At 40.5% G+C, this 26,512-nt stretch overlaps 1 protein-coding gene across 2 annotated transcripts; it reads right to left on the reverse strand.

Moving 5' to 3' along the window:
* Window positions 1-1,935: 1,935 nt before the first annotated feature.
* Window positions 1,936-26,237, reverse strand: LOC103387670 (VPS10 domain-containing receptor SorCS3-like). Of its 2 annotated transcripts, XM_025061222.1 has the most exons (23): window positions 26,168-26,237; window positions 25,435-25,499; window positions 24,643-24,761; window positions 21,414-21,503; window positions 21,030-21,209; window positions 18,559-18,705; window positions 17,588-17,690; window positions 16,805-16,881; window positions 16,614-16,705; window positions 15,771-15,878; window positions 15,508-15,625; window positions 15,261-15,394; window positions 14,599-14,712; window positions 12,815-12,986; window positions 11,421-11,607; window positions 11,006-11,139; window positions 10,545-10,668; window positions 10,143-10,255; window positions 9,684-9,818; window positions 7,176-7,275; window positions 6,156-6,261; window positions 5,858-6,027; window positions 1,936-3,265 (listed from the first exon to the last, which is right to left on the reverse strand). In XM_025061222.1, exons 1-23 carry the CDS (start codon window positions 26,227-26,229, stop codon window positions 3,201-3,203), a joined length of 2,715 nt encoding a protein of 904 aa, XP_024916990.1. In that variant the 5' UTR covers window positions 26,230-26,237; the 3' UTR covers window positions 1,936-3,200. The 2 variants fall into 2 exon arrangements, with proteins under 2 accessions (XP_024916990.1, XP_024916989.1); XM_025061221.1 differs by lacking the exon at window positions 1,936-3,265 and having other exon boundaries at window positions 5,177-6,027.
* Window positions 26,238-26,512: the final 275 nt, after the last annotated feature.

Consider the following 26,512-nt stretch of genomic DNA (forward strand, 5'->3'; position numbering starts at 1 on the left):
ACCGTTCAATTTGATTGTGCGCCGCCGAACATCCCAGGGCAGTTAGAGAGAGGCCTCGGTGCTAATTCAGACTGAGAGCAGGAGCAACTGGAAGACTCTAGGGGCACGGACGGCGTCTGGAGCGATCAAGATTGGTGTGCGACGTGAAGCCGCTCAAGTGGCGAAAAAAACAAAACGTAAAACGAAAGAAACAAGCAGCAGGTGTTAGGGTGTTCGTCGGCCTAATAATCAAACAAACTTTTACATATGGGACACCGGAAATTCTTCTTCTGCGACATCGTGTGTGTGTGTGTCGTTTCACGACAACAGCCTCAGTAATTGCTGCCATTAAATAGAAACCATCTGTAAGTGGTAACTTGAGTGATAAGAGTGATGGAGGTAAAATGAAGCTCAGTCTCTCAGTGTCAGATGGAAATCTTTACGTGGGTGTTATCACACTTCTGTCCATTAAAAGCTTCCCAGAGAGCCTCTTTGGGATCGTTAAAAAACGGCGAGCGGAGAAGACGCACTCTGTGCACCCGTGTCTGAGATAACGGAGGTTACGTCGTCGAAAGCGATGCATCACACGTCCATTTGTTTTCAGGGTTAACGGTCGCGACATCATCCTCGTACCTCGTTTGGTGACGGCCAAAACAAAGACGCGTCCCGAGTGTCCTGCGGCCTGGACGCAAGCGTGAACCACATTAAAACCAACGTACACGAGGGTCATATAAAAATACATTTATTTTGAACAATTTCAAAATGGGAATTAGTTCACAGTAAGAAATATGATTCCAAACAATGTGTAAAGTCGTGTGTTACCATTGACAAAGAGATACAGTAGTATAGATCATGCACAATCGTCTGGAAATTACACATCTGTGGTAGTACAGCTGTTGAATCATTTCTATAGATATATTTATAAAGACTTAAATAGATAAGTAATTCCGCCAGTGCTTTTAAACTGAGCAAGGTGTTTTAACAGTATTCCTGCATGTATTAGCTTTGATATGGAATCTTACAAACATTCAGTTCAATTTTGGAACGCGAAATCCGAGGGACAGATGGAGCATAGCGCCCACTATGTAAATACTTCAAGATACGAGCTATCGGAGATACGAGTTTTCCAGGTTACGATTAAGCAACTTTTGCAAGGTTTTTCTCGCGATACGAGGAAAATCGCGATATCGAGCTACAAGTGTTCAACCGATCAAATCCAATCGATATATTTCTTTATCTCTATGTTTTTGATGTTTAAATGGGGGGTGGGATTTTATTTAATGAAGTAATGGTATATTTTAGTGAGTTTAATATCTGTGGAAAAGACGGTACATTTTGAAAAATGAAGTACATACAAAAATAATACTGGTCCAGTGCCACAGGTGATTGTCCCATGCCAAACCCTGTATGTGTAACATGTGGCTTCCAGTGTTATGCTGTTTTCTCATCATTTTATTTTGTTAATTTTTTTTTGGCTGTCTAATATATTTATAAATTACATATACGGTGGAACCTCGACATACGAGTATTCCGAGATACGAGCAAGCCTTCGAGCAAATTTCTGCTTTGAGATACGAGTAAAGATTTGAGATACGAGCACGCTTATAGACGCTGACACTAGGTGGCACCATTCACTTACGTGTTCGTCGACTTCCGTACACATCTCCAATATGAGTCTTTCATATTGTTGCGTTATCTATCGTGATTTTCTCTCTATTTTGTGCATTATCCTTCATAATAGTGATGAGTCCTTAGAGAGTGAGTGGTAAGGATGGCAGAAGAAGAAGAAACGCATGATGACCATGGAAATAAAGAAAGAAATTGTCGATAAATATGAGTGTGGTGTCCGCTGAAGAAAAATAAATAAATAAGTAAATAAAGTTAAAGAATTAAGTTAAGCTAAGTTCAAGAAAAATAAATAAATAAGTAAATAAAGTTAAAGAAGTTAAGCTAAGTTAATTCTAATTTTATGTAAGTTACGTAGCGTACGTGTAAGGTACGATACGGAATCGGATTATGCTCGTATCTTGAGGTTCCACTGTATTTACTACCCTAATGTGTATGTTATTTAATTTCGACTTTAGGCTCTGTTATAAAAGCACCTGGGAATTACTATTAAAAACATCTATTCATCTATTTAATAACTCTTGTCCTTAAAGGTTCATAGATTCTTGTCCTAAATCTTATGTGTTTTCACAGATGGTGTGACCGTGTGGAAACAAAGCACTGGCCGATGTGTTTTGGTGACTTTACAGTAAAGCAGGATGACATTCATGACAGTGCTCAGTCGGTTTACGCAGCCCCCAGCCTGCTCCACGTACACGTTGACTTCCCCTGGTCTTGGAGAGAGCACCATGTTTCCTACACATCTTACACAGTGAAACCGACTACACATGAGATGCACATTCACATTTGTCAGACTGACCTTTTTTTTGTAACATAGATTTATTATATTTACAACCCAAAGACCTCTAGTTATATAAGGCAGTCAATGTGTTCCGCCCATGGTGACAACAATTTAACATTTAAAGCCCTGGATGACGAAACGACGTACCTGAAAAGGCTAAATGTCTTTAAAGTATCTCGTGACATATAAAGTGATAGCTGATCCAACTTACCGAGTATATTTTATACAGTATACACCTTACAGTATACACCTTATTCTCTACTATCCCTGTCTATTTACATTATTTAAAATATGTCTTTTCCCCCGGGACTGTTTCACACGGCAGCCCGTCAACTGTGATTCCCAGATATTTTTTTTACTATGAGTGTGTGCCTTCTATCTGTGCAGTGTCCTCACATACGGTTTAATACGATAAGAACCAGACTTGCTGTCAAAGAGAGTAAAAAAAAACTGCCAGTATCAGCAGAATATTCACAACACGGCCATAGTAGTTGTCACACCGAGGCAGTGGTTAAAAAAGACGAGAGAATCGTAACGTTATTCGGACACTTAGTGTTGGGTGCTGTGATTTTTATCGGCCGGTTTCAGCAAATCACCGACCCCTGAGCCTGGTCATCGTCGTAGTTTATCACTAGATACTAACTCTATGTGTGTACAGATAAAAACAAGACTTTTTTTTTTCTTTTTTTTTTAAGAGCTGCGATTATTGTAACATAAAATAAATAGGTTGGAAAACAGTGCCGAAAAAAGCAAACAATTTCAGTACAACCGTAACACAACAATCGGTACTCACTCCGTCACACAGCTCACGTCTTTAAACATTGGTACAATTGGGGAACTCCCTTGTCACGATTCTCTCCATATTTCTTCCAATTCCTCCTAAAACAAAACCAGACAAAAAACACAGACTAAATACACAGACACTCAATCTTTCTCAAATTCAAATCTAAACCTCAACCCCCCCGGCAGCTGTGGTATTTTGGCTTTTTCTGAGCGACACTCATTAGGGGGTGAGAAGAAAAAGCAGCTTTGAACCATCAATCAGACAATTAAAAGTTCAATTTAGATTTCCTCTAATCTCTTCTGCCTGAAGATCAAATGCCTTGTACGTACACTAACTATCAATTATAAATTTGTCACCTAGGCCTTTTTGTTGAACCCCTCACCCCCCTGTTGTTTGCACAAAGGAACAGAGCCTGCACGGGCATGTCGTCGGTGCCGATGCAGGGGCTGATAAGATGGGACTGCTGTGACAGGAGAAGTCTTTCTGATTGTGCCGACAAAGGTGGCATTTTAATCTTCACCTCTGTCGCTCATTTGGATATGTTGCTTTATATAGAGCTGAATCTTACTAATGAATCCAGAACCCCCCCCTCCTCACTCTCCGTCTGTCTCTGTCTGTGTGTGTTCTTCTCAAAAACACATCAGTGTCACATCAGGTGGCTCTAAAATGCTACAACCCTAAAAATTTTTTTCTGTCAACAATGAAAAATTGAAAGAAAGAGTTCACATGGGGATTCACAACCAACTATCGTATTTTTCGGACTATAAGTCGCTCCAGTGCCCTGTAGCAGCTGTCAGTGTGGAAATAACAAATGTAAATTTTCAGTGGTACACAAGCCTAGAGTGCCCTCTAGTGGCTGTCAGTGTGATGGAAATTATATTTTTATTATATATGTCCCACCTGAGTATAAGTCCCAAACCCAGCCAAAGGATGAAAAAAGTGCGACTTATAGTCCGTAAAACAACGGTACTATATATCCAGTGTGTTGTATGATAACAGAACTGACAGACATTCAAACAGATCTGTTTGCAGACTTTTCATTTTAATCTTAACTTGTTTAATCTGCACACAAAAAATAGCCCCTTCCCCGCCCTCAGCAAACAGACATACAGTATATTTCATTTATTAGGCGATAACTGACTTAATGACAGGCTTTATTGTTCTCAGGTGTGTCTTTTAAAGTGCTGATTATTTGTTCGTCACCAGCTTTGCTGAACTTATTTCTCGTTTCATTATAGGAAGTGCATTTGATTTAGTTTAAAAGGTAAAACAAAATTAGATAAATAAATACTTTACTTTTAATATTCCTTCATAAACTCTCTATCGCAGGACTTTGGTGGTAGATAATCCCGATCATTTTCTTTTTGCATTTTTCAAGCTAAAATTAATCTTCCAACACTGTTATTTTTACAAGTGAGATTACACCATTAATCACCCTGAGTAAATAAAGCAGGATCACACAGGTAACGGGGTATTAATGAATACAGCAGGCAGTAAATTAATTTAATCTAGTGAGTGGTGAATCAGAAGGTTTCTCGTTGCGCTGCCTTTTTAAAAGTAAATGCTTTTGAAGAAAGGAAACCAGGGTTTAATTTGTCTCTGGTCAGCAAGGACCGGGAAGAGAATAAACAGCTGAGAAATGAGAAAAAGCCAGAAGTGCTGAGTGACCAGAAAAAAGGCCTTTAGCCCACATGTATGTGTCAGGAGCGCTGCAGCGCTGCCGTAGTCCAAGACCGTCAGCAGGGGGGCGAGGCGGTCTCATTGAAACTGTATCGCTGTGTTTGTCAGTGCATCAGAACGTTTACTTGCTGCTGTGATATCTGGAGAGTGCACAGTTGGCTCTCACCTCGGTACATGAGGTGAGAGCGTTGTGTAAAATATGTTGCATTGAGGAACGCTCCAGCTGTGCTGTTTGCTATTTTAAAGTCACTTTAGTCACAGAGAGCTCTTAAAAAAACATATTTATATTTATAGGGCGGTCAATTGCGTTAAATAGAATTTATTTATAGGGCGGTCAATTGCGTTAAATAATGTGAAATTGAATTTGATTAAACGGTAACATATTGAAACACATTGAAGGCCCTATATATATATTTATATATACGTCTATTTACACCGTTACGCTCTAATAAAGGGGTGTCCGCACTTTTTTGGCTTTTTTTTTTTTTAGGAGCTACTTTTTAAATGAATGGGAAATTTTTGTTTTTACTTTCCAAATTCATCAAGTGGCCCGAATTGAACCTCCTAGTGGTCCGATATTGGCCTGCCCTGTGTACTGTATATGTACCTCCCTTCATTGGTCAAAGTTCCATCTCGTTGCCCGTGCATTGTTCCAGATTGATGTGTTTAAGTCTGGCCTGTTGTGACTAAACTCTCTGCTGCTGAAGTCTGTCTCCTTGGTGCTGCATTTGGGTCCTGCCCTGGTTCCTGGTTTTGCTGAACGTAACACTACTGGTAGATTGCGATCTACTTAGTAATACCTAGTTGATACACATGGGAGTTTAAAGTACCGTCGCAGTGAAGTAACGTGTCCTAGAATTTATCCCAAATATCAAGCCAAAAAAGTTTGAAATCTGGTGAAGATCAAAACTTAGGAAAACGGAAATATTCAGATATTTGTACCTTAATAAATGTAGATTTTGTTGTTGTTAGTACCAGTATGTTCCTGTGGGAGGGGTGCTTCTTACCTGTGTGGACTCGGCTCCTTGGCTCCAGGTCCTTCACCACGAGTTCTTTTGGAGAAGGAAATTCACTGAGTTTGACCTTGGACATGTTGTCGTTCTGACCCACTGTGCTGATCACTTCTGGATCTTTCTCCTGACTGTCTTCAGCCTGAACATGGATCCAAGGGATTTTCCTACACGTAGCAGGACAAACAAAAAAAACCTCTGTGTTGGCACCAGCGAAATCAATAATTTTTTTGGTTATCTTTTTTTTTTTTTTTTTAAAGTACAACCAGATTCCCTAGAATCCGGGTAAACAGACCTTTTAAACTTGTAGATGAAGAATGCAGCCACACCGATCAACACCACAGTCAGCAGCATCAGCATGGCCGACCCGCTGTGGATGGAGTTTGAATCCACAAGAGGCGCTGAGAAACAAACATGTCAAACTGCCGTCACATTTTATTCGAGACAAATCTCCTGAAATCCCTTTCCCCTTCAGCCATGTCTTATTTCAAGGATATTACTTTTATTACCACATGCCATGTCACACCTGCAGGCACAGTTTGAGGAGCTGCTCTCCGCATGTTATTCCCTCGGGGTGTGAAAAGGAACCTTTAGGAGGTCTGCTGTCTGTCCCTGGGGTCCATCATGCAGGTGTAGCTTATGCATAGTCATGCCTTTTTAAATGCTGAGAGGGAATATTTCCCCCTCCCTGCCCATCGCTCCCGCCTTCAAAGAGAAGCCCATAAAGTCTATGACCTTTCTGGATCATTTTAAAGGCAACCCAGACCTTTGTATGCAGACACAAATGAAGACAGATCTGGAGGTGGATGAAAAGGGTAAAGCCGCGCGGCTTGATCGACACGTTTTTACGATATGCTAATGACGCGGTGACCCTGCGGAACTCCTCGGTGCATACCAAGCGCTTTCTTTGTCAATCACGTCATTGATTGGCTGATTTCAGGGGTAAACTGCCATCTTACTGCCTCCGGGGCAAATGTGAAGAGCTGTCATTGAAATTCAAATCCTCTGATTTATAGTATAATATCAGACTCACTCTCAGGAAACTAACGTCTCTGCCGCCATTTCTTTCTTTTTCTTTCTTTTTTTTTCAGTGTTTGGGATAAAATCTAATGTCACATCATCCCAGGAAAGATATATGGCTAATGTTTTGCAGATCACCGAGCAGAACAAATGCACTGTGGGTGTGCAGACGTACTGTATTAAACTGGCATAAATTAAGCCCCAGGAATTTTTTTTGTCTGTCTTTTTATTTAACTGCTGCGAGGAGGAGTTTAAAATGTAAAAAAGTCCCCGATAAGATTGGGATCAAACTTACCCAGAGTTTGTTGTGTCATGTACACAACGATGCGAACGTCGGCTTTCAGCTCAAACTGGATCAGGCCTTGGTTCAGGGCAGTGACAAATATGTCTGAAATCTGGGTCGGGCGTAGAAAAACAGAACAAAAAGACATTATGAGATGAGCTCAGAGCTAATCAATTTGATTTGTTTGGCCCCAAATTTTATTTGCAAGCCTTCGGTGGACTTCTGTACACGGAGCGACGTCGACTCTGTCGTGAGCTCCTCTCGTTAGATGACCGAGAGCAGATGTGATTGGTCTGTGCACGACACATGACCCACAGATCGGATTAACAGAAAATGCACTGCCTTTAAGTACAACAGCAAATAAATAAAAATGTCCCTAAGATTAAACATCCCTTTACCAAAGGTCACAGCTGACAGGTCATTGGTCCAATGTCTCCTTTGTTACTGTAATGAAGTGAAACATCCTTCCATACCAGGGTTCCCCAACCCCTGGTCCGGGGACCGCTGCCGGTCTGTAGGTCATTTGAACCTCTGATTTGATTTCCCATCATTCCTTATGGAGTTTGCATGACTCCCTGTGCGCGCGTGGCTTTTTCTCGGCTCTCGTTTTTTCCTCCGACCTTTTCAAAAACCTCCACGATGAGTTTGATTTGTCACTTGCAATTTCCTTTGCGAGGGATCAAAGTGGTAGCAACACAACTGAATTATACAGTATTAACAGACAATTGGAATAAAAACTGCGATGTAAGGACAAGAAAATTGGTAGAAGACAAATGAGTGCATGTTTTGATGTATAGATGAATAGGGGAATGGTGGAAAATAATAATAATAATAAGAAGAAGAAACAGACAAAACAAGATAGTTTATTTGAGACAAAATGTTGTTATAAACTTAAGACTTAAGAAGAAACTTAAGAAAACCATAAGACTTTTGTGGCTGTGTCAGCTATTCGCTGCAGCAGCTTCACCTCTGCTTGTCCAGCTATAATTAACCTTTGACCTCGGGATGCACTTTATCTATGTATGTAAATAAATGTAATGTGAAAAGTTGGGACCAAGCTTGTTAAATTTGAACTTTAACAAGATTAGATTCATGTTTACCAGTGGTTCTCAATGTGTGGTATGTGGACCTGTGACACTCCAATTCCCTCCCATTGTAAACGAGGAATCTGATTCCCATGGAGGGACGGAGGGTAGTTAGAGTAAATAATCTTCTTTGTGGTTTGGTCTCTGCTGCTGTACTTAGTTAGTTATACTGGTGGTACTCCAAGACAAATGTTTGAAGGTGGTATGTGGTGAAACCTTTATTGCAACTGCCCTTTAGATACATTCGAAATTCATTACAGCACCCCCTACTGGGTAAAATTGGGAGGAAACTTACTCTTAACAATTGTTATCCCTAACCTAAAATTTCTTTGTAATCCACCTTTAAGGCAATACAGCAGTATTTTTTTGTAAGTTAAACATGATTAATTATCTAGCAGATCTTGTTTTCCTAAATGACATTGAAAAGTTAGGAAAGCAAACATCTCTTTCCACCAGTGAATTAATTCCGGCTGTCTCGTGGGACGGGCAGGTTTCTCGCAGCTACTCTAATGAGTAGGTGTTTCCTTTTGGAATCTATTTCCATTAAGTTTGTCAGAATTCTGGTTCAGCGAATGCTTTTTCCACGTGATTGATGAGTGCTCTCAACAGAACGTAATTAAAAACATAAATATATAATTAAACTGTTGTAGGCAGGTCGCACAGTGTGATAACTGTAGGCTGCAGCCTTAGAGCAAGAAGACGGTTTGTATCTCAGCTACCACAGATTTATTTATGTGGACATATTTATGGATACACACAGGTTTTTCTCCATTGCCCCAGAACAGGCTGCTTAGGCAGAGATTCATTTGATTCACTCAGAGGATCCTGTAGATCTGTGTAGATCTGTTGGCTGGGCATCAGGGTTGCCAGATCTCACCACAGAAACAAGCAACTACTTCTATACAGTACTACTACTACTACTACTACTACTACTACTGCTACTATGTACTTCTACAACAACAACTAATACTACTACTGCTGCTACTACTACTACTACTATCATGTACTTCTACAAGAACAACTAATACTACTATTGCAACTACTACTACTGCTACTACTGATGCTACCACTACTGCTACCATTGCTACTACTACTACTAGTATTACTACTACTGCTACTACTGCTACGTACTTCTACTACTGCTACCACTACTGCTACGTACTTCTACTATTACTACTACTACTATTACTACTACTGCTACTACTGCTACGTACTTCTACTCCTGCTACCACTACTGCTACCATTGCTACTACTCCTACTAGTATTACTACTATTGCTACTACTACTATTACTACCACTGCTACTACTACTGTTATGTACTACTGCTGCTGCTGCTATTCTTACCAGAAAGACCACTTTTTTAATTAGTGTTTGATTCGTGTTTTGATTGATAGTGATCTTGATGATAGCTAATGTAGTCTTATTTTCTTCTTACCATGTCCAGAGTCTCCTCCCGCCCTCTTTTGTGCTCAGTCGATAGATGCTCATCAGGCAGGATGAAGAGCTCTGCAGTCGTTGGAAGTCCTGGATACAGGGACACCAGCAGCTGCTTTTCAGTTACTCCAGACACCTGCAGAGGAATGACATTACAGTGGGGAGCTCTAACCATGCTGACACAGAGGTTTCTGCTTTAGCTCACACCAAGACAGCGGGAGAAGTGACTATCGCACCACCATTAGCTTCTATTCAAATTATCCTCAGACGACAATGTCTGGTCGAAGTCGTCATACCGCGGGCAAACTATAAACAGAACAAATTTCACCCATGTGCCATAAAACCTTATGACTGCAGTATCAATACTGCAAACAGGTATGAAATAATAACGACCTTGAGAGTCACCGGTGCCTGCTGCGAGCTCCAGGAAAGATCTCAGAGCAATCGCGACTTGATGTACCTGTGACAGAGCTGTTCGCACCACGCGGCCTATGTCTTCCCTCCACTCAGAGATGTCAGGATTGTGTTCGTCAAGTGCAGGCGAGAATGACAACAGCAGCGACCGAAAGGTCTCTGGAAAAAAAAAGCGATCAAACAATGAGCGCTCGCTCCGGTTTAGGGTTTCATTAATCTGATGTGCAGTTTTGTCTTTTCTCATTTGGCAACGTGCGCCTTGACGTTAATTGCACCTCAGGACCTCATGTTCGTTTATACCACAACATCTTATTCATTAGATAGGTCCAAGGGCTGACATCATGCATGCGAAACGGTCCAACAGGCATCATATTTTTCCCACTGAATATTCATGTAACTATATGGCACCACTTTAAGTGAATTGAAAGACTCAGTCTCAGTCACTCACCTTTGACTGTTATAACTTTTGAATCCTGCAATACGTTGCTCCCAGAAGCTACCTGGACCGTGACCTTGTTTTTCCCTTCCCTCTGAAATGTGTATGAGATGCTTCCCTCCAAGGTTATAATGGGCTGGATTTCAAAAGGAAAAACTGTGAATTACACAGGAAGCTCATTTTCTTCTCGGCTGAATATAGCATCTCGTGAACATACAGCCCCTGACGCACTGCATAATGAGAGGTTGCTGCAGCGAGCACAATCGACAGGATAAATAAATATGACCGGTCTGTACCGGGGAGATACGGGGCTGTCATGTGCAGAGAGATTTTATACCATCTGCGTTAGAGCCCTATAGATTTACGACGAAACAGAGACATTAAAAGAAGAGCTGGAGAATGGAAAGGACCGCAGGAAACTCGGAGGACCAGTGTGCGAGAGAGGAATGGTGGGTGGAGGTGCAGCTTCTTACCTCGGAGCTGTTGTCAAACCACCAGAAGAAGGTCAATGTTCTGCTGTGACTTGGCCAAACCACTGCAGTCAGATTAGCCTCTTTCCCCCTGATGGCTACAATAGGAATGGAGAGATATACACGCTCCACTGGACCTGGGGCAACAACATAACACATGCATCTGAATATTACAAATGAAATGCACACACACACACACACAGAACCATAGATTCAAATCAGTGTGGGTGAGATCACAGTGGATGTGTATGGAGTTTCAGGTACAAACTTTTGCATTTTTTTCTTTCAAAACTGAGATGTATAAAAACTACTGCAGCTGTGGCTGAAATACATTCAGCAGAGCAGGAGTGAATGACCATGAAAGAGATATTGTTCGTGCCACATGCGCCGCTGCAGGATTGACTTCCTATTCACATACTGGTGATATGGAGAAACATCGTGGTTCTGTCAGATCCCTGGCTGTTCTCAGCCGTGGCTGTCACTCTGTAAATCCCAGTGGTTCTGTAGATGTGCTTGATGCCGTCATCTGTCCTGCTCAGGTTAGAGTAGATGATCTTGATGCCATCCCCGAAGTCTAGATGAATGCTGGTTCCAGGCGAGTCTCCCTGCGAACAGACGGTAAGACATGGCATCTGTCAACACGACTTTGGACCGCAGCCTAGTGACGAAGACACAACTCCGCACTAAGTGCTCGGGCTGAGATGTTTCTCCAGATCGGTGTGTCACAAACACTTTGTGTTGTGGGCAGTTTTGAGGAGAAAGCAGAGAGACACAAATACAACTTTGTGAAAAGTTGAGGAGAGGTGGAGGAGGTCAGCAAAGTGTCTGGAAATAAGAGCTTTTTTGTATCTGACACCATCTTAATCATCATCTTAGGTTGACAAACAAATTGCCGTAATTAAATTAAATTATAAAGGATTCTTTTTCAACACACACAACAGTTAAAAATTATTTTCAAAATAAACTTTTTTCTAATTAATTTTGTTTTATATTCACGTCTCCAAATCTATATGATGTAATATTTGGATTCCTACTTCTCAGACGATGTACCTTTGAATTTAATAAGTAAAATAAATAAGTTGAACTCTTAAAATCTCTTTATGCAGTGGTTCTCCAACTTTTTATACTCTGTATCACCTGAGAAAACATTGAGCTCTCTGAGTACCACCAGATCAGATTTATTCAGTAGAAAATGTAAATGTGAAAATATGAATTTTTCCCCGCGTACCACTAGAGAGCGCTAGCGAACCACTGGTGGTACACATACCACAGTTTGAGAACCACTGTCTTAATGTAATAGTGAATTCTCTAGTACGTGGGATGTATTTTTAAAAAAAGTGTCATATTTGTTAATACTTTTGCATTTGAGTATTTACCAGGTACCTGCGATGCTGTTCTGGATGCCTGTAGTCGTAGTTACATTTTTGGCACAGCTATTTCTATGTTCCATCCATTAGGGTGAATCTGAGTGGATCCCATTAGAGTTGTTTTGTGAGTGTTAAAAGTGTGTTGTTCTCAGGATGCTCTGAAACAACTCCAAATTTTTCCCAGCAACACAAACAGGTTTCTAATCAAACACCTGCCAGAACAGCACCATCCTCCTCAGCCTTTTGGCCATCTCAATTCACAAACTGTATCACACTGCCAAGGTAGAGGCGTGCTCTGCCAATCACATAACACAGGTGTTATTGAAAACTAACAATGATGTTTGTGAGGGTGAGCCAGCGTTATGCCTGAAGCTGAAGAAAATGAAAGAAAACAGAACTTTTTTTTTTATATTCCCATGCAACAATTTAAGGTTATACAACTTACTTGGTCGAGGTACACCATGAAGGTAACATTGCTTCCAACAGGAGCACTGAGCTCTCCTTGACTGGTGGACAGACGAAGACCTTGCGGTGGTCTAGATTGACACGCCTGTCTTCTGGGTGAGAACACATTCTTCCCTGCCTCCTTACAGTTGTTGGACAAAACCTTCCGATACCTTCAACAGATCATATAATGATGTGATGGTTTTTTTTTGTCACTTCAGTGTGACTTGTTACACACTGACAGCATCAAGACATCAATTATAATACAGTCGGCAGGATTTATGTTAATGACCAATCATCCTGTTTTTTTTTTTTTTTGCACCATATCAGTCGAGCAATTAAAGAACATTTAACAGCTGATTTCCTGCAGAGCGCCCCAAAGACATTCATTAAAATCAGGCAGTGCCGCTACTGACTACTCTCCTAAATATAGTAAACTCATAACATTTTCCCAAATAAGTTAGCACACTAATATATTATATATATATAATAGTATAAACTAAAATTGTAATTAAAAATAAGTATCTCGAAATGACATGGACATAATTTTAACCAGACTTTTATTTTGAAGTGCGGGGTTTTATTTTGATAACTTTCTCAACACACCACGGAAGCAGGCGAAGCTGTCGGCATGGGTTGTATGGCCAAAACCTTACACTGTGTCTGACGGTCAAACTCGTGAGTGTATAATTTCAATGTTAAAGATATTAAGTTTATATTAAATCATTTATTTAATTGTTTTTGCGTTCTATTTGTCACAGTTTTCACTCCCTTCACGTGGGACGAAGCCAAGAGCCACAGTAACGTGAGAGAAACGGTTACTACGACTCTTACGCGGTAATTATTCTAACTTCAACTGTGTTCAGGAGGGTGCTTCACTCCTGGTGATGTAGCATTGTAGCTTTGAAGACACCTGCTGACACTCAGCAGTTTCTGCTCTTGGCCCTTTGTGCAAAAACATTTCTCTTGATATTTTTACAATATTACAATCCAGACGGTGATGAAAGTTCTAAATATGTTGCTTTATTTTATTATTTCTAAATTGCAGACAACAATAATACATCTAAAATTAACCTTTAATTTTAGTTTTACCTTTTCTTTTGTACTCGTCTGTTCTGACCAACAGAGCCTGTCGCAGTCATTAATTTCAACAAATTGAATTTAATTGGTCGCTAACAGCAGTTCTTGCCTTATAGCGATATATTCGGTTTAAATGGAATATATCACCAATTTGGTGAAAGGCAAATAAAACATACAATTCAAGGCATAACAACATTTCTGTTGTCATTGAATATATTTGACACCCAGAAGTTACTGTATTAATTCATATATTTATACAAAACTGTTTCTTGAATAAAATAAAACTAAAATGTGAAATTCAATTATTCCGTTCATGCTAACTTTCAACTTAAAATTCAACAATGTACCATGGAGTTTATTGAAATGTATTCTTTTGTTGTTTATTCATTGCAATTATTTTTAGAAAGCTAGTGTTTACCAACAGCAGATTTAGGCTAGTGTTGCTCTGTTTACTTCCTTTTCAATATTCCAAAAAAAGTTTGTAACTTTTCAAGTGTAAATGCATCGCACACTCAACACCTGCTCAGCATTATTCTGTATAATGGACCTGGGACACAGTGAGGGTTTCTGTTTTCCAGCTGTACTCTGAGTCTTTGTTATTGAACCATTGAAGACACAGACCTTTATTTTCTGTTTGTGCTGGAGACATTGTGACAAACAGGCTGGGGGGAAAAAAATGACGGGTTAAAGACTGAGGGCACTTACCCAGTGCTGTTAAGGAAGCTTTGGCTGCTGCTGCAGCTTTTAGTCGCGCCATTAGGATTAAACCAAAAAGCAGGGGAGCACTTCCCATCCGTTTGGCGCTCCCACCCGTAATCGCTGCCAAAAAACATGACACATCATGACATGATAAACACGACGACACGAATCATCTGTTTTCCATTTTAAAGGTTCTGGTTGGTGGGCTGCTATACAATTTAAGATTAATGGCACAGTTTAAGAGCACAACTGTAAACAGGACTGTCAGAAAACACAATTTAGCAGGTTTGAAGAGAACCCATGAGACTTTAAATTATTTTTTCTATTGATTATTATCTGAGTTCCAGCAAGTCACTTAATAATATTCGGCCCAATAAGAAGTTGCGGCTACAACTTCCTGACCGTAATTAGAGTACGTGAAAGCGGTCATATTTGTTATCCAGCAAATACAGTATGCGGTGCTAAGTTAATTAAGGCAAATGAAGTCCAGCGAACGACCGCTTGTGTTTCCAGATTACAAATGTCTACAAGGCGCTCTTAATTAGAAACAATTCAATTAAACATTCAGAGGAAATGCTGTTTTGTAAACCTGCAGTGAAAGAATTGAGGAAGCGCCGAGGACAGACGAGTGTATTACAGTTAAGTCCCACCTGAGGAGAAGTCATTACCATTCAAAATCAAAGGCTGTGCAGAGGCAGGGCTCCGAGGAATAGATTCTAGAATAGTCTTGGGCCAGCATACAACGGTTGCCTGGCATGCGCTTCATAAAGGTCTGCTTTTCCCCCATCACACACAGCTCTCCCTATCAAACAAGGACACACAATGCTTTATTAGAAATAGGCGTATGTTTGCAGTGGATGATAATCTTTGCACTGACACTGGAGAGAAATCAATAATGTTTATTATTGCTGTCACCTTGTTGTGCAGATGCCACGTCTGATAATCTCCGTCCATGCACCTCCTGCTAAAGAGACCCATGTAGTCGATCTTAATCAGCTGCCATTCTGACCTGTGACCAAAGTGGCCAAAGAACCTGAAGAGGAAATCACCGAAATGCAAATGTGACGGGAGAACACGCAGAGATAAACTTCCACAGGTAGGTGTGAATCGAGTCCTGTCTTTCATGTTGACGAATAAGAAAATGTTACATTTAAAAGAGCTGTGATGTCTCCACTTACGTCAGAATATGATTGTCCGCTTCCGGCTCCATTAGAACTCCGTCCACGTACAGCGGTGATAAAGAGAAACTGTGACGGTCCCACTTTTTCCCTTCATCAAGGCTGACCCTGCGTTAAAAATAGGTTCATTTGTACAACATTAAACAGCCAGAGCACAGACGTGAAATTGGTCACTGGATAGAGTTCCGTGTCTTTTCAGATTTGGGTCATTCCTGCGTTATTGAGAACAAGAACATAAAACACGTTTTATGCACACAAAAAAGCCCTTTCAACAGCAGACCTAACGACAGCAACAAATACGCTTGACCTTCTGCGTTTTACAGTAATGTAACAACAAAAGGAAGACAAGTTAAAGATCGTAACGACACGTACGGAGTTGTGGGCTTTTGAATCAATGCTTTTTCAGAGTTAAATCAGTGTTCGCGGGGCTGTGTCGCGCGGGGACATCAAAGTAGGCAGTGTTACAAAGCTGCCACTGTATAAGGAAGTTATAAGGGCGTCCTCAGGCTCGTATTTCCACCGTCTCATTTACATAAAAGCACTCAAACCATCATATCTCACAAAGAGAACAAAGCCCTAACAGGCTCTCTCCTGTTGGAAATGATTCTGCCTCTGTTTGCACGCTGCAGAGGCGCTACAGTAATCATGCAAACACGGCCCATCAGCATTAAGTGTAATCATACACTGCATCACCCTGCCGTGACCCCCCCAAACCCCTTCCTTTAAAAAAAAAAACTCAATTCACATCCAAGTTGTAACAGCCTGCTATGACTGCAGCGTCCACGGACTCCACTCACAGTAATTACAATGTCAGCCGGCGCTGAAGTGTGTTGCTGCACCTACCACAGGTGACGAATCGGCGACGGCGCGTGTAAGACGGCCAGCAAAGCCCCGCCGTTGTCAAGGAACCAAATGTTGTGCTCTTCATCAAAGATCTGCACAGGTGTGAAGTTTAGAAGCATATGTTTGGTAAATATATATCGTATCATTATTTAAGTGAGGACGTGCTGTCTGTGGTCACCCACGGCTGTTACCTGTCTCCAGCTGTTTCCTGCGTCAGATGTTATAAACATGCCGAGGTTGGTGGAGGACAGTTCTGTTCCAATATTCCCTGAGCACAAAAGCATTGATATTATCAGCAAACTTTACATTACACCTACACAAACTGAGTTTTATTTCACCTTCAGTTTCCTGCGTGTTAAAATCTTAGTGTTAAAATCTCCATAAAAAAAACACATTTAAATGTGTTTGTGCGGTTGGACGCTCATGATTTATTCAGCTATGCAGCCCAGTAGGGGGCGACATCAGTTATTGATGTTCAATACAGACAATATATCAGCTAGCCGATATTATCGGCCGATATTAGCTTAATTATGTAATATCTGTAAGAATCGTTATCGTTTATCCCCGATAATAAAAACCCGATCTCGACAAATGAAGTGTGACTTAAACATTGTTTTGAAGTGACAGTGAAAGTGAAACTATTATTTGTCATTGTGACACAGCACACCACTGTACATGGTTAAATGTGTACTCTCCCTTTAACCCAAACGGCTGCATATATCAGTATAGGTTGAAATCGGATTAGGAAATTAAGTGTTTGGACAATATCGGCAGATCGGATATCGGCAAAAAGTTATCGGACAAAACTATATATTTCTTTTAAATCCCCGGACAATATCGGCAGATCGGATATCGGCATTTCTTTTAAATCCCCCAGGGCAAAATTAAATCTTTACTGACATCTACTTGCGGGCAAGATTAGAAAAGTGGCCGATGGGCCTAAAGTTTGAGGACCCTGCTTTATGTGCACCAACCTGTGGCCACGATGATTCCCGGCACAGACTTTTTGCTGGTGATGGGTCCAGATGTGTAAGGGTTCTCCGACATCTCCAGATGAAGATGCAGCGAACAGAATGGCTGTCAACAGAACAGCACAGGCTGAAACCGTACAGATCCAACAAATTATTTTTTCACAGAAACAATTAGAATCAGCTCTGACTTCTAACAATTCTTTCAAGTAAGTGAAAAGAGCAAATATTTTCAGATCACTAATAAAACAAAGGCGCTCCGTTTCTCATTTTCTCCGGCAGAAACAAAGACACGAAAAGAAAGAGAAAAGCTTGGAGGACGCAGAGGGCATTTGAATTGTTTCTTTCCAAAGCAAACAAGGCATGTAATTAAAAATTCCCCAAGATGCACTGATAAAACTGACAAAATTGATTCAAATCATTTCTCTCATCTCTCAGACTGAAGCCGGCGAGAAACATCAATAAGGCTTTTCAAACAGGCGAGCGTTGGGGGAGGAGGTAGAGAGGGGGGGTCTCATGTGTGAAACTGCAGGGGAAGTCAGTAACCTGCTGTTAACTCAACAATATAGACTGAATCCAACAGTCTCTAAAGGACACGGCGACTGGATTAGGGGACAATCACGGCTACCTAATAACATGTCATATAACTCAGTGTATGCTCACATTCATTAGTCCAGTGGGACTACGGGTAGTAAATTAAATCACAAAGGTTAATGGAAAGTCTGGACCCCTGAAACTAAACATGATGACACCCTGCCTTATAATGATAATCACGATATTCCAGTCAAGCATCTCCTCTGCCATTTAGGGAGGCTATAAAGCCAATCTGATGCTGGAGCTAGGACCTGGCCTTGTGCAAATGCGGTCTTGAATCACAAACAGCATCCAGGGCACGAATGACGGTCCACGAACCCCTGATGAATGTCATAAACTTCATTTTGCTGGAACCAGGGTCTTGTTCGAAGCATGGCACTCACCAGAATGCAGTGAAGGTTATTTCCAGCCACGTCGCTGGTGGGCGCTGGTAACAGGGCCCAGGTTTGTCCCTTGTCGTAGGTGATAAAGGTCTTGATGTGATTATCCAGCAGTTTGTTGGCAAGGTACATGCCATTTATCCCTTCAACCTGTGATGGAGAAGTGGAATTACAGTTTGTGAAATATTTTGTCCTCATTTTATTTTTTTGATCAGAAAGACATTTTAGCAGTGCTGCGAAGGGGTTGTGTCTCGACTCGTTCTGTGTTTGTTAATGTGTTTCTGTCAGTCAGTTGGATTTAGTGGTAAGAAAGTACAGAATTAATTGGAGTCACACTTAGTGGGAGGCTGCAGCGTGGACCAGAGAAACATCCATTACATGTCCTCGTAGATTCAATAAAGGAGCACAAACCGCACTTTTAAAAATCACTTTTTTAATGTAAGCTGTCAGCTTTTCAGCTCTTTCAACCATTTTCCCATATACGTGTCACTGTCAAAAGAGCCTTAATGAGATATGGGGTTTATGTTGCTAACAGCTACAATGTAGTTTTTCCTATTGCAAGTTACCAGAAAATAACCTTTTTCCAATTATTTCCCTGGTAGAAGAGCTTGTCAGACACGTGGGATTGTTTGGCCTTGGTAAAAGAATGTAGTCTACTCTATTTGGCAGCTATATTTTTGTTGGCCCATACAACATCATTAAATCACAGATAGAAACAAAACTTGGAATTTTAGAGCATCGGAAGCTTTACTTGCAACTGTCCTGGTGTGATGGCTTGAGTTGTTGTGGGAAAAGTTTGTTTTTTTCTGTTACAATGTTACATTTTGAAATTGAAGTGAATTGAGTCAGGTGTAGGTCTGCAGCGGCTATAGTGCTGTAGGTGGAAAAAAAACGGAAAAGGTGGAAAAAAAGGTGGAGATGCGAGGAACATAGGAAAGGAAAGATAGGCAGGTTTGAACGCCTCAGCTCTGTTTAATGACATGAAATGGAGTAAAGAGGCGAGGCCGAGGGTGGAGACGGTGGAGTGGGTGGAGACGGGTGTTGGCGAATTTGTTTGACAGAAGGACAGCAGCAAGAATCAAAGGTTTTTTAGGGCAGCAGGAGACCTGGTGATGTATGATATGTGTTTAACACACAGTGGCACTGTGTACAAAATATGTAAAGACACTTAGACAAATATTTTAAGTGATGATGGACAGCTTTAGAACAAAGTGATGAATTAAGGTAGTGATTCCCAAACACTGTGCCGGGGTACACTAGTGTGCCGCGAGAGATCATTAGGTGTGCCGTGGAAAATGACCAAAATTCACTTAATTGGACTGAAAACTATTATTTATTTATTGCATATAATATTCTCTTTGCTCGTCAAAGCATGAAAGGACAATTAAATACTCTTCTGCTAGGTGGCAGCAGATGGCTGAGTGGCTGAGTGAGTGATGGCTGAGTGTCTTTCTTTCTTTCGTCCTGCCAGTGTATCAGCATTTTTTTCAACTAAACAGGCCGAAATTTTAGTCAAATATGAGGTCATTTAAACTGGAAGATTTTTATATTTCGTTACATATACTTTTTGTGAGATTTTTGTTTGGTGGTGTGCCGTAGGGTTTTTCCTGATGATATATATGTGCCGTGACTCGAAAAATTGTAGCCGGGTTTCACTGGCTTTTGAGAAATGCACAGGAGCTTTTCTGTGTGGTGTGTTCAATGACAAATGATGGAAAACTGCAGTCTGTTGAGGTGTTGAGCTGCTGATAAATCACTTATTTACATGTATATGTATACTGTTGATAGAAATACTAGGGGGTTCTAGTATTTCATTGTTCACTTTTAATTACTAGTAATCACTGGGCAATATATTAGTTCCCACTGTTTTATAGACCAGCTTGTGCCAGGGATGTCAAATGTGCTGCCGGTAATGGATTTGAACCAGAAACCTACTGCATGGGTCTCTGTAGAATGGAGACTTTGACTCCAGGTAAAAAATGTTACAACAACAAAAATATATATATATATATATGATATTTTTATATAATTTTTGATAATTCTAATCTGATAATTGGATTGCAGAGTGAAGTTAGTTGGATTTTAAGAAAATATGTTTTTCATGATAAGGTAAAAATGATGATGTTTCGGGCCAAGGTTAGACGGTGTTGAATGTTTTGTACTATTTTCTTCACATCACTGTAGCCAGAGAGAAATGCTGTGCTTTCAAAGAATGCATTTTTAATTCAAATCAAGTCTCATTTTAAAAAAAAGCTGTAATGTTTTGCTTATGCTGCTCGTTGGGTCTTCTATTTTATTTTAAAATCACCTATCGGTTTGAGCACAGTGAACACAACAGTAATTAACAGACTAAGATAAATGTAACTTTAATTACATTCACAGCTTTTGTGATGAAAAGATATTTTCTGCCTCAGTTGCAGGCAGATTGTTGGCGCTGTCACAGCAGCGGTGGATGAGTAAGACTAACAACTCACCTTGTAGAAGTCGACCAGCAGGTTACCTGCGGCTCCTCTGCTGGTTCTGAGATTCTCTAATGAAAGGGTGAAGTAGACCCCCGGGGAGTCTGAGATGTACAGGCTGTAAGTGTTGTTCTGATTCCATTCCTGGACTGCAGCAAAAACCTGCTTCTCATCTGTGCTGATGATATGCATGTCCTGGAGGGTGTTGGTGAGGGAGGGAGAGAGAGAGAGATGGATAGAGAATGAAAATGACAGGTGAACGCCAGAAAATAGAGAGAACATATTTATGAGAAGCTCAACAGAAGCACTTTTATGTGAGTGCATCTTTGGAAAAAAAACAAAAAAACAAAAAAAACAGAAACATGAACAACATTATCTTTCTTTTAGTTCATATCTTACCTTAGGTAGACAATATTTAGGCAACTGCATCTGCCTGAAGGACTCTCTCATGTAGGAGACGAAGTAACTGGGTCGTCCGACCTTGGTCACCTTTGGGTTGAAGACAGAGAACATGTGTCAAACGTCACCTTGGAATTTTGCTGACAATACTATGCTAAAAACACACAGAGTATATAGAACATACATCGTTTTAATTTGTTTGTGTTCAGCTCTGCAGTTCAGTTACAGGAGGTCCTCGGTTTACGACTTCCTCGACTCAAGGCATTTCATGTTTACATCACCGTCTCCCATACATTTATCATTCCGACGTTGTTTGTTCCAATGGTTTTATGTCCTAGGTGATGTTACCACTGTGTTAGCACAGGGCTGTGACATAGGTACTCATGTACAGTATGTGAGTTCTGACTGAAGTTACGTAGTGCCATAAGAATGGAATTCTGATGTAAGTTGAGGACCCACTGAATTTTTTTTATTTTTTTTAAAAAAAATCCATAGGTAAGTTGAGGACCCACTGAATTTTTTTAATTTTTTTTATTACTGATTTTGGTAATAAGTGTACAAATGACTATTCTAGGGCCCGCACTATAGGAGTCCATACAGTGCTTATAGTGGTTTCTGTTATTTTTGTTTTTTCCGCTGGACTATAGCTTTTCTTCAGGTAGTAAACATTCCTCCCACAGACAAAAACAGACAAATTGTTCAGTGTTCATTGACCATTGGTAGATTTGATTGTTTTTTTTGTTCCTTTAAGTGGTCCTGTGAAATACTGTTAAGGATCTTTGGATCTGTGACCGTTAACCTCCTTCCTATTTAGACCAAAAAATATCAAATTAATTCAGCGTTTATAGTAGCTGTTATTACTTGTTTTTAAAGGTTTCCATCGTGAGTAACTGTGACACTGCTGTTCCGGCTTCATTATTATGAACATGTTCAGGACGTCTGTGTTCACACCTCACAAATCCAATTAAATAAACTCGCCCGAGTGGGCACATTTACTTGAACAAGTGGGAACGCAGCGTTCCAAGCCTTGATGGGCAAGTGCACTGGATAATGTTGTCAGTGTTCCACATGAAAATTGACTTTTGTTAAATGTGTGACTATAAATCAAATTGTAAAACACCACAGGTTAAACAAATATTTGGTTCTAACAGTGCAACGCAACTCCTTTTTCACCGCACGTTGGACTGTAAGTGGGACATAAAGGTCCCACAAAACAACACCAACGAAAGAATGTGAACAAACCCGTTGACATATTTGTTTGCAAGATGTTTGTCATAAATTTATGGGTGATTAGGACGTAACCGTAAAACGCTGTAACTCGAGGACGTCATAAACCGAGGACCTCTTGTAGTGTCTACTTCTGTTGAACCTAAAAGTACGCCATTCAACACTGATAGGATAAAAAAAACAAACGTCAACATCAAGACTTTTCAAACTGTTTTCAGATTATTAAAGAACATTAAAATTTGTTATACCGTAGTTCGTTTAAGTAACTTTAATTTAACGCTTAACCTTAAGCTCTAGCTTTTTCTGAGATGAGAAATCTTGCAGCCGAATCAAGCTACACGTGACTGCGCTGGACACAGAAATACACGCACGTTTCCAATACCCTGCTCTGAGTATCGCAGAAGCTGGACATAAAAATAATTGCGATATTATGATTAGAAATCGTCGAAAAATTATTATTTTTCAAAAGCTTGGAGAACTGAAGTGTTTTCACCATTTCTTTTACATTTGTTAATAACCCGACACACTTGGCTGAAAAATTCCCGAGGTGCATTCATTCACAATGCATGACTGACTTGATAAAACGCTGGCAATTTCACCGTGTTTCCCACTGCACCGATAGCAGAGCACAATGACGAGCAGAGTAAAAGCAAGTAAACACGCTAGAAATAATTATAATTATCTCAATTAGTCTAAAGCTTCGAGGTGCCGAGGATTGTGTTGCCTTTATCTACAGAGCAGCTTGAAGATCTTAATGCACTACCACTTTTCCATCAACTTACAGGCGGGGCAACACTACTTGATTGCTTATTTTCTAATCAAGTAGAGGGATGGTGTTTGTCCCCCAACACACTACATTAGAGCTCTAATGGAATAATCTATCGAAAATCAATGAGCTGCATTTTCCCAGGCCACATTTTTGAGGATGTTGCACTTGGCTGTTCCCTCTCTCCCAAGAGACTTTGGAGGTGTTGAAGACTGCTTATTTCGTTGTAGCCAGATCGATAACCTCATTACTCTTTGTCAAGTTAAATCCAACTGCCCCGAGCAATGAAAGTCACAAGAAAGTCATCTGTGGCACCGCGAGCTCGCGCAGATACTCTGCCTGCGTGTGCTGTCCGTTTTCACTAACGTCCTCCTCATGTCCGTCCCGACGGTCGCTCTCATCTCGGCTGAATCCGATTCTGCCGTTTCATTAAATCACCATTTTTGTGCGATTTAAAAAATTATTTAGGACATTTTCCTTCTCACATTCCAGCTCTGCAATCATGTCTGAGGATTACCTGGGCCTAAATTGAAACTGGGTCACGGCTGAAGCATTGCCGCTGCGAAAATCACATCATGAGGAAGATTAAATTGTAGATAAATGAAGAAGGAATATTTAGGATGGGGTTTATTCATCTACCAGACAGAAAGACAGACTGCTGCAGCTTCTACTATGTTTATTTACTTATTTTATATATTTTATATTTTTGCATAAATTGTTTCTTTAACCATCTCCACCAGGGCAGACAAAGAAAGAGACAATGACTTTGCCGTGGATGGTAATCAATGACAATTGAGGACATTTGAAAATTGAATTCCTGATAATGACCCTGACGGCTGCTGTCTAATTGGACTCAAAGTCACACTGAGCAAAAATGGGATAGAAACCAGTGTGTTTACAACTGCTCGGCTTTGTCCGCCCTGTAAGCAAACACATTTTCAGATATGGCTTCAGTAATAGGATAAGGACACACACACACACACACACACACACCAGGCATGAGAAAAAATATAATCAAAACGCACATTGAACCAGAGGGCACCAGGTGTGTTTGAAAGACTCAATATAAGGGGTTTTGATGGAAAATCGTGTATAAGATGTGTAAAAGACCAACATAGGAATAAATCGAACTCCCAAACCAAACCCAGAGGAAAATAATTGCCTCCAGAGTCAGGAATGGAAAACAGAACTGGTTTCCTTTAATTTGGAGACATAATCTTTAATCATTACACCAACCTGTGTGAAGACGTATTCATCCTGCACGACCAGTGAGTTGGTGTCTACGTCTCCAGGGAAAAGATACTGTCTGTTTCCCTCTGTGCATCTCTGAGCTCTGCACTTCACATACCAGGCACCTGAAAAGAAGGGAAAAAAAGACCAAAGAAAATCAATCAGAAAGTAAATTAGAACCATTTACTTCCAGGCAGTGTTTTTATGCACCGGAGCTGCTCTACAAAATAGATATGATAAATACACTGCTTTAGTTTTACTGTTCAAAAGCAGCTCTCAGCTCGAAATTATGGGCTCACGACTAGAACTGTGAATACGCGGCGGCGGAGTACTGCAGTACACCAAAGCCAGGACTCACGTCTCCCGCAGACAAAGTGTTGGCAGTGTTTAACAGCGCTGAAAAGGTTGAGAATGTTAGCGTGAGAGAGCGATGAGAGTTTAAATGCCAATTTAAATACATACTTTCACAGCACGGAGATAGATATGCTCTACAGTATGCGTCTCTTTTTTTTTTTTTTCTTTTGCAGGAAATTGGTGTGACGAAATACCCCCGATGTTTAAAAGAGGAAAGCTGAGGGTTCAGTACGAGACACAGGGGAGAGATTACGGAGAAGAAACATCAATCAGCCCGCTAAAACTCTTGGTTTTCGTCAGGAAACACCTATTCTGGTTTACTGGACTGCAGGGACCAATCTGAGCAACAGAACGAGTCTCATCTTCCCCGTGACCTCGCTGTAAATGAGAGGCAAGGGGTCCTGAGGGTCCTGCTACTGTTGCAGACCGCAGCGGTGCACTCACGGCCTTTCGCGATGCGAGTCTCGATGTGGACCACATCTGATTCTTTGTCCAGCCCCATTACAGCCCTGGAAAGATCAGAAGGAGAAGGGGATATAGAGGAGCCGGGAGAGTTGATGAGGTAGAGAATGAGAAAAGTGGAGAATAAGACGAAGAGTGAGGAAGGCTCGGCTCGATATGTCTGCAGGTAACAGTGCAGTCATAGAAAAGATATTTCACCCTAATGTCAACTGTCACACGTGAACTGGAATGTGACATAAAGATGTTTGATGAAACACAGAGTCAGAAAGGATGGACAAATGCATTGCTTATAAACCATAATTTGAGTGTTGATTTTTATCCAAACATTAGTTCTACATTATACTACATAGAAGTACAGTAGACCCTCGAGATACAAATTTTTTATACTACATAGAAGTACAGTAGACCCCCGAGATACAAATTTTATCCATTCCACAACAGCACTCGTGTCTCAATCCACTCCTATTTAGATGAAATTTTCCCCATTAAAAATAACTGAAAAACAATTAATTAGTTCCAGCCTCCAAAAAAATATACTATTAATTCCCCCATCTAACCATCAGAAACATAGATATAAACAAAGGAATTGATAACACAAAATAATAATAATTAAAAATACATTTTATATTATTGTTATAAAAATGGGTTAAGTAACCCAGCGAGGGACAGTGAGCTAGACACTTAATAGCTATACAGGAAATTTAAATGGTCATACCAGTAGAATCGTCCTGGCATCACATTGTCGTGAACCAGCATCCACTTCCTGCCAAAGTCCATAGAACTGTAGAGCTACAGGATAAAAATAAGAATGATTTTACCCACAGAGAAAGAGTGAAGTTCTGAAGGAAACTCTTGTCAGTACTGTTAGTGGGAAAATCCACATCTATTTGGTCTATTATTGACAGTGTCATCATACCATATGTCACTGCAACCCAGCTGTTCAAAAACTACAGTAATTTATGGAGGGGAATTTCACAGCTTTTATGCACCTAAAATGTTAAAGTAAACTTACCTAGATTAACCAGGATTTAATTCATTAAGTCATTTATCGTGAGTTAGT

Source organism: Cynoglossus semilaevis, chromosome 12 (assembly GCF_000523025.1).
Source record: "Cynoglossus semilaevis isolate Cse_v1.0 chromosome 12, Cse_v1.0, whole genome shotgun sequence".
Classification (NCBI taxonomy): Eukaryota; Metazoa; Chordata; class Actinopteri; order Pleuronectiformes; family Cynoglossidae; genus Cynoglossus; species Cynoglossus semilaevis.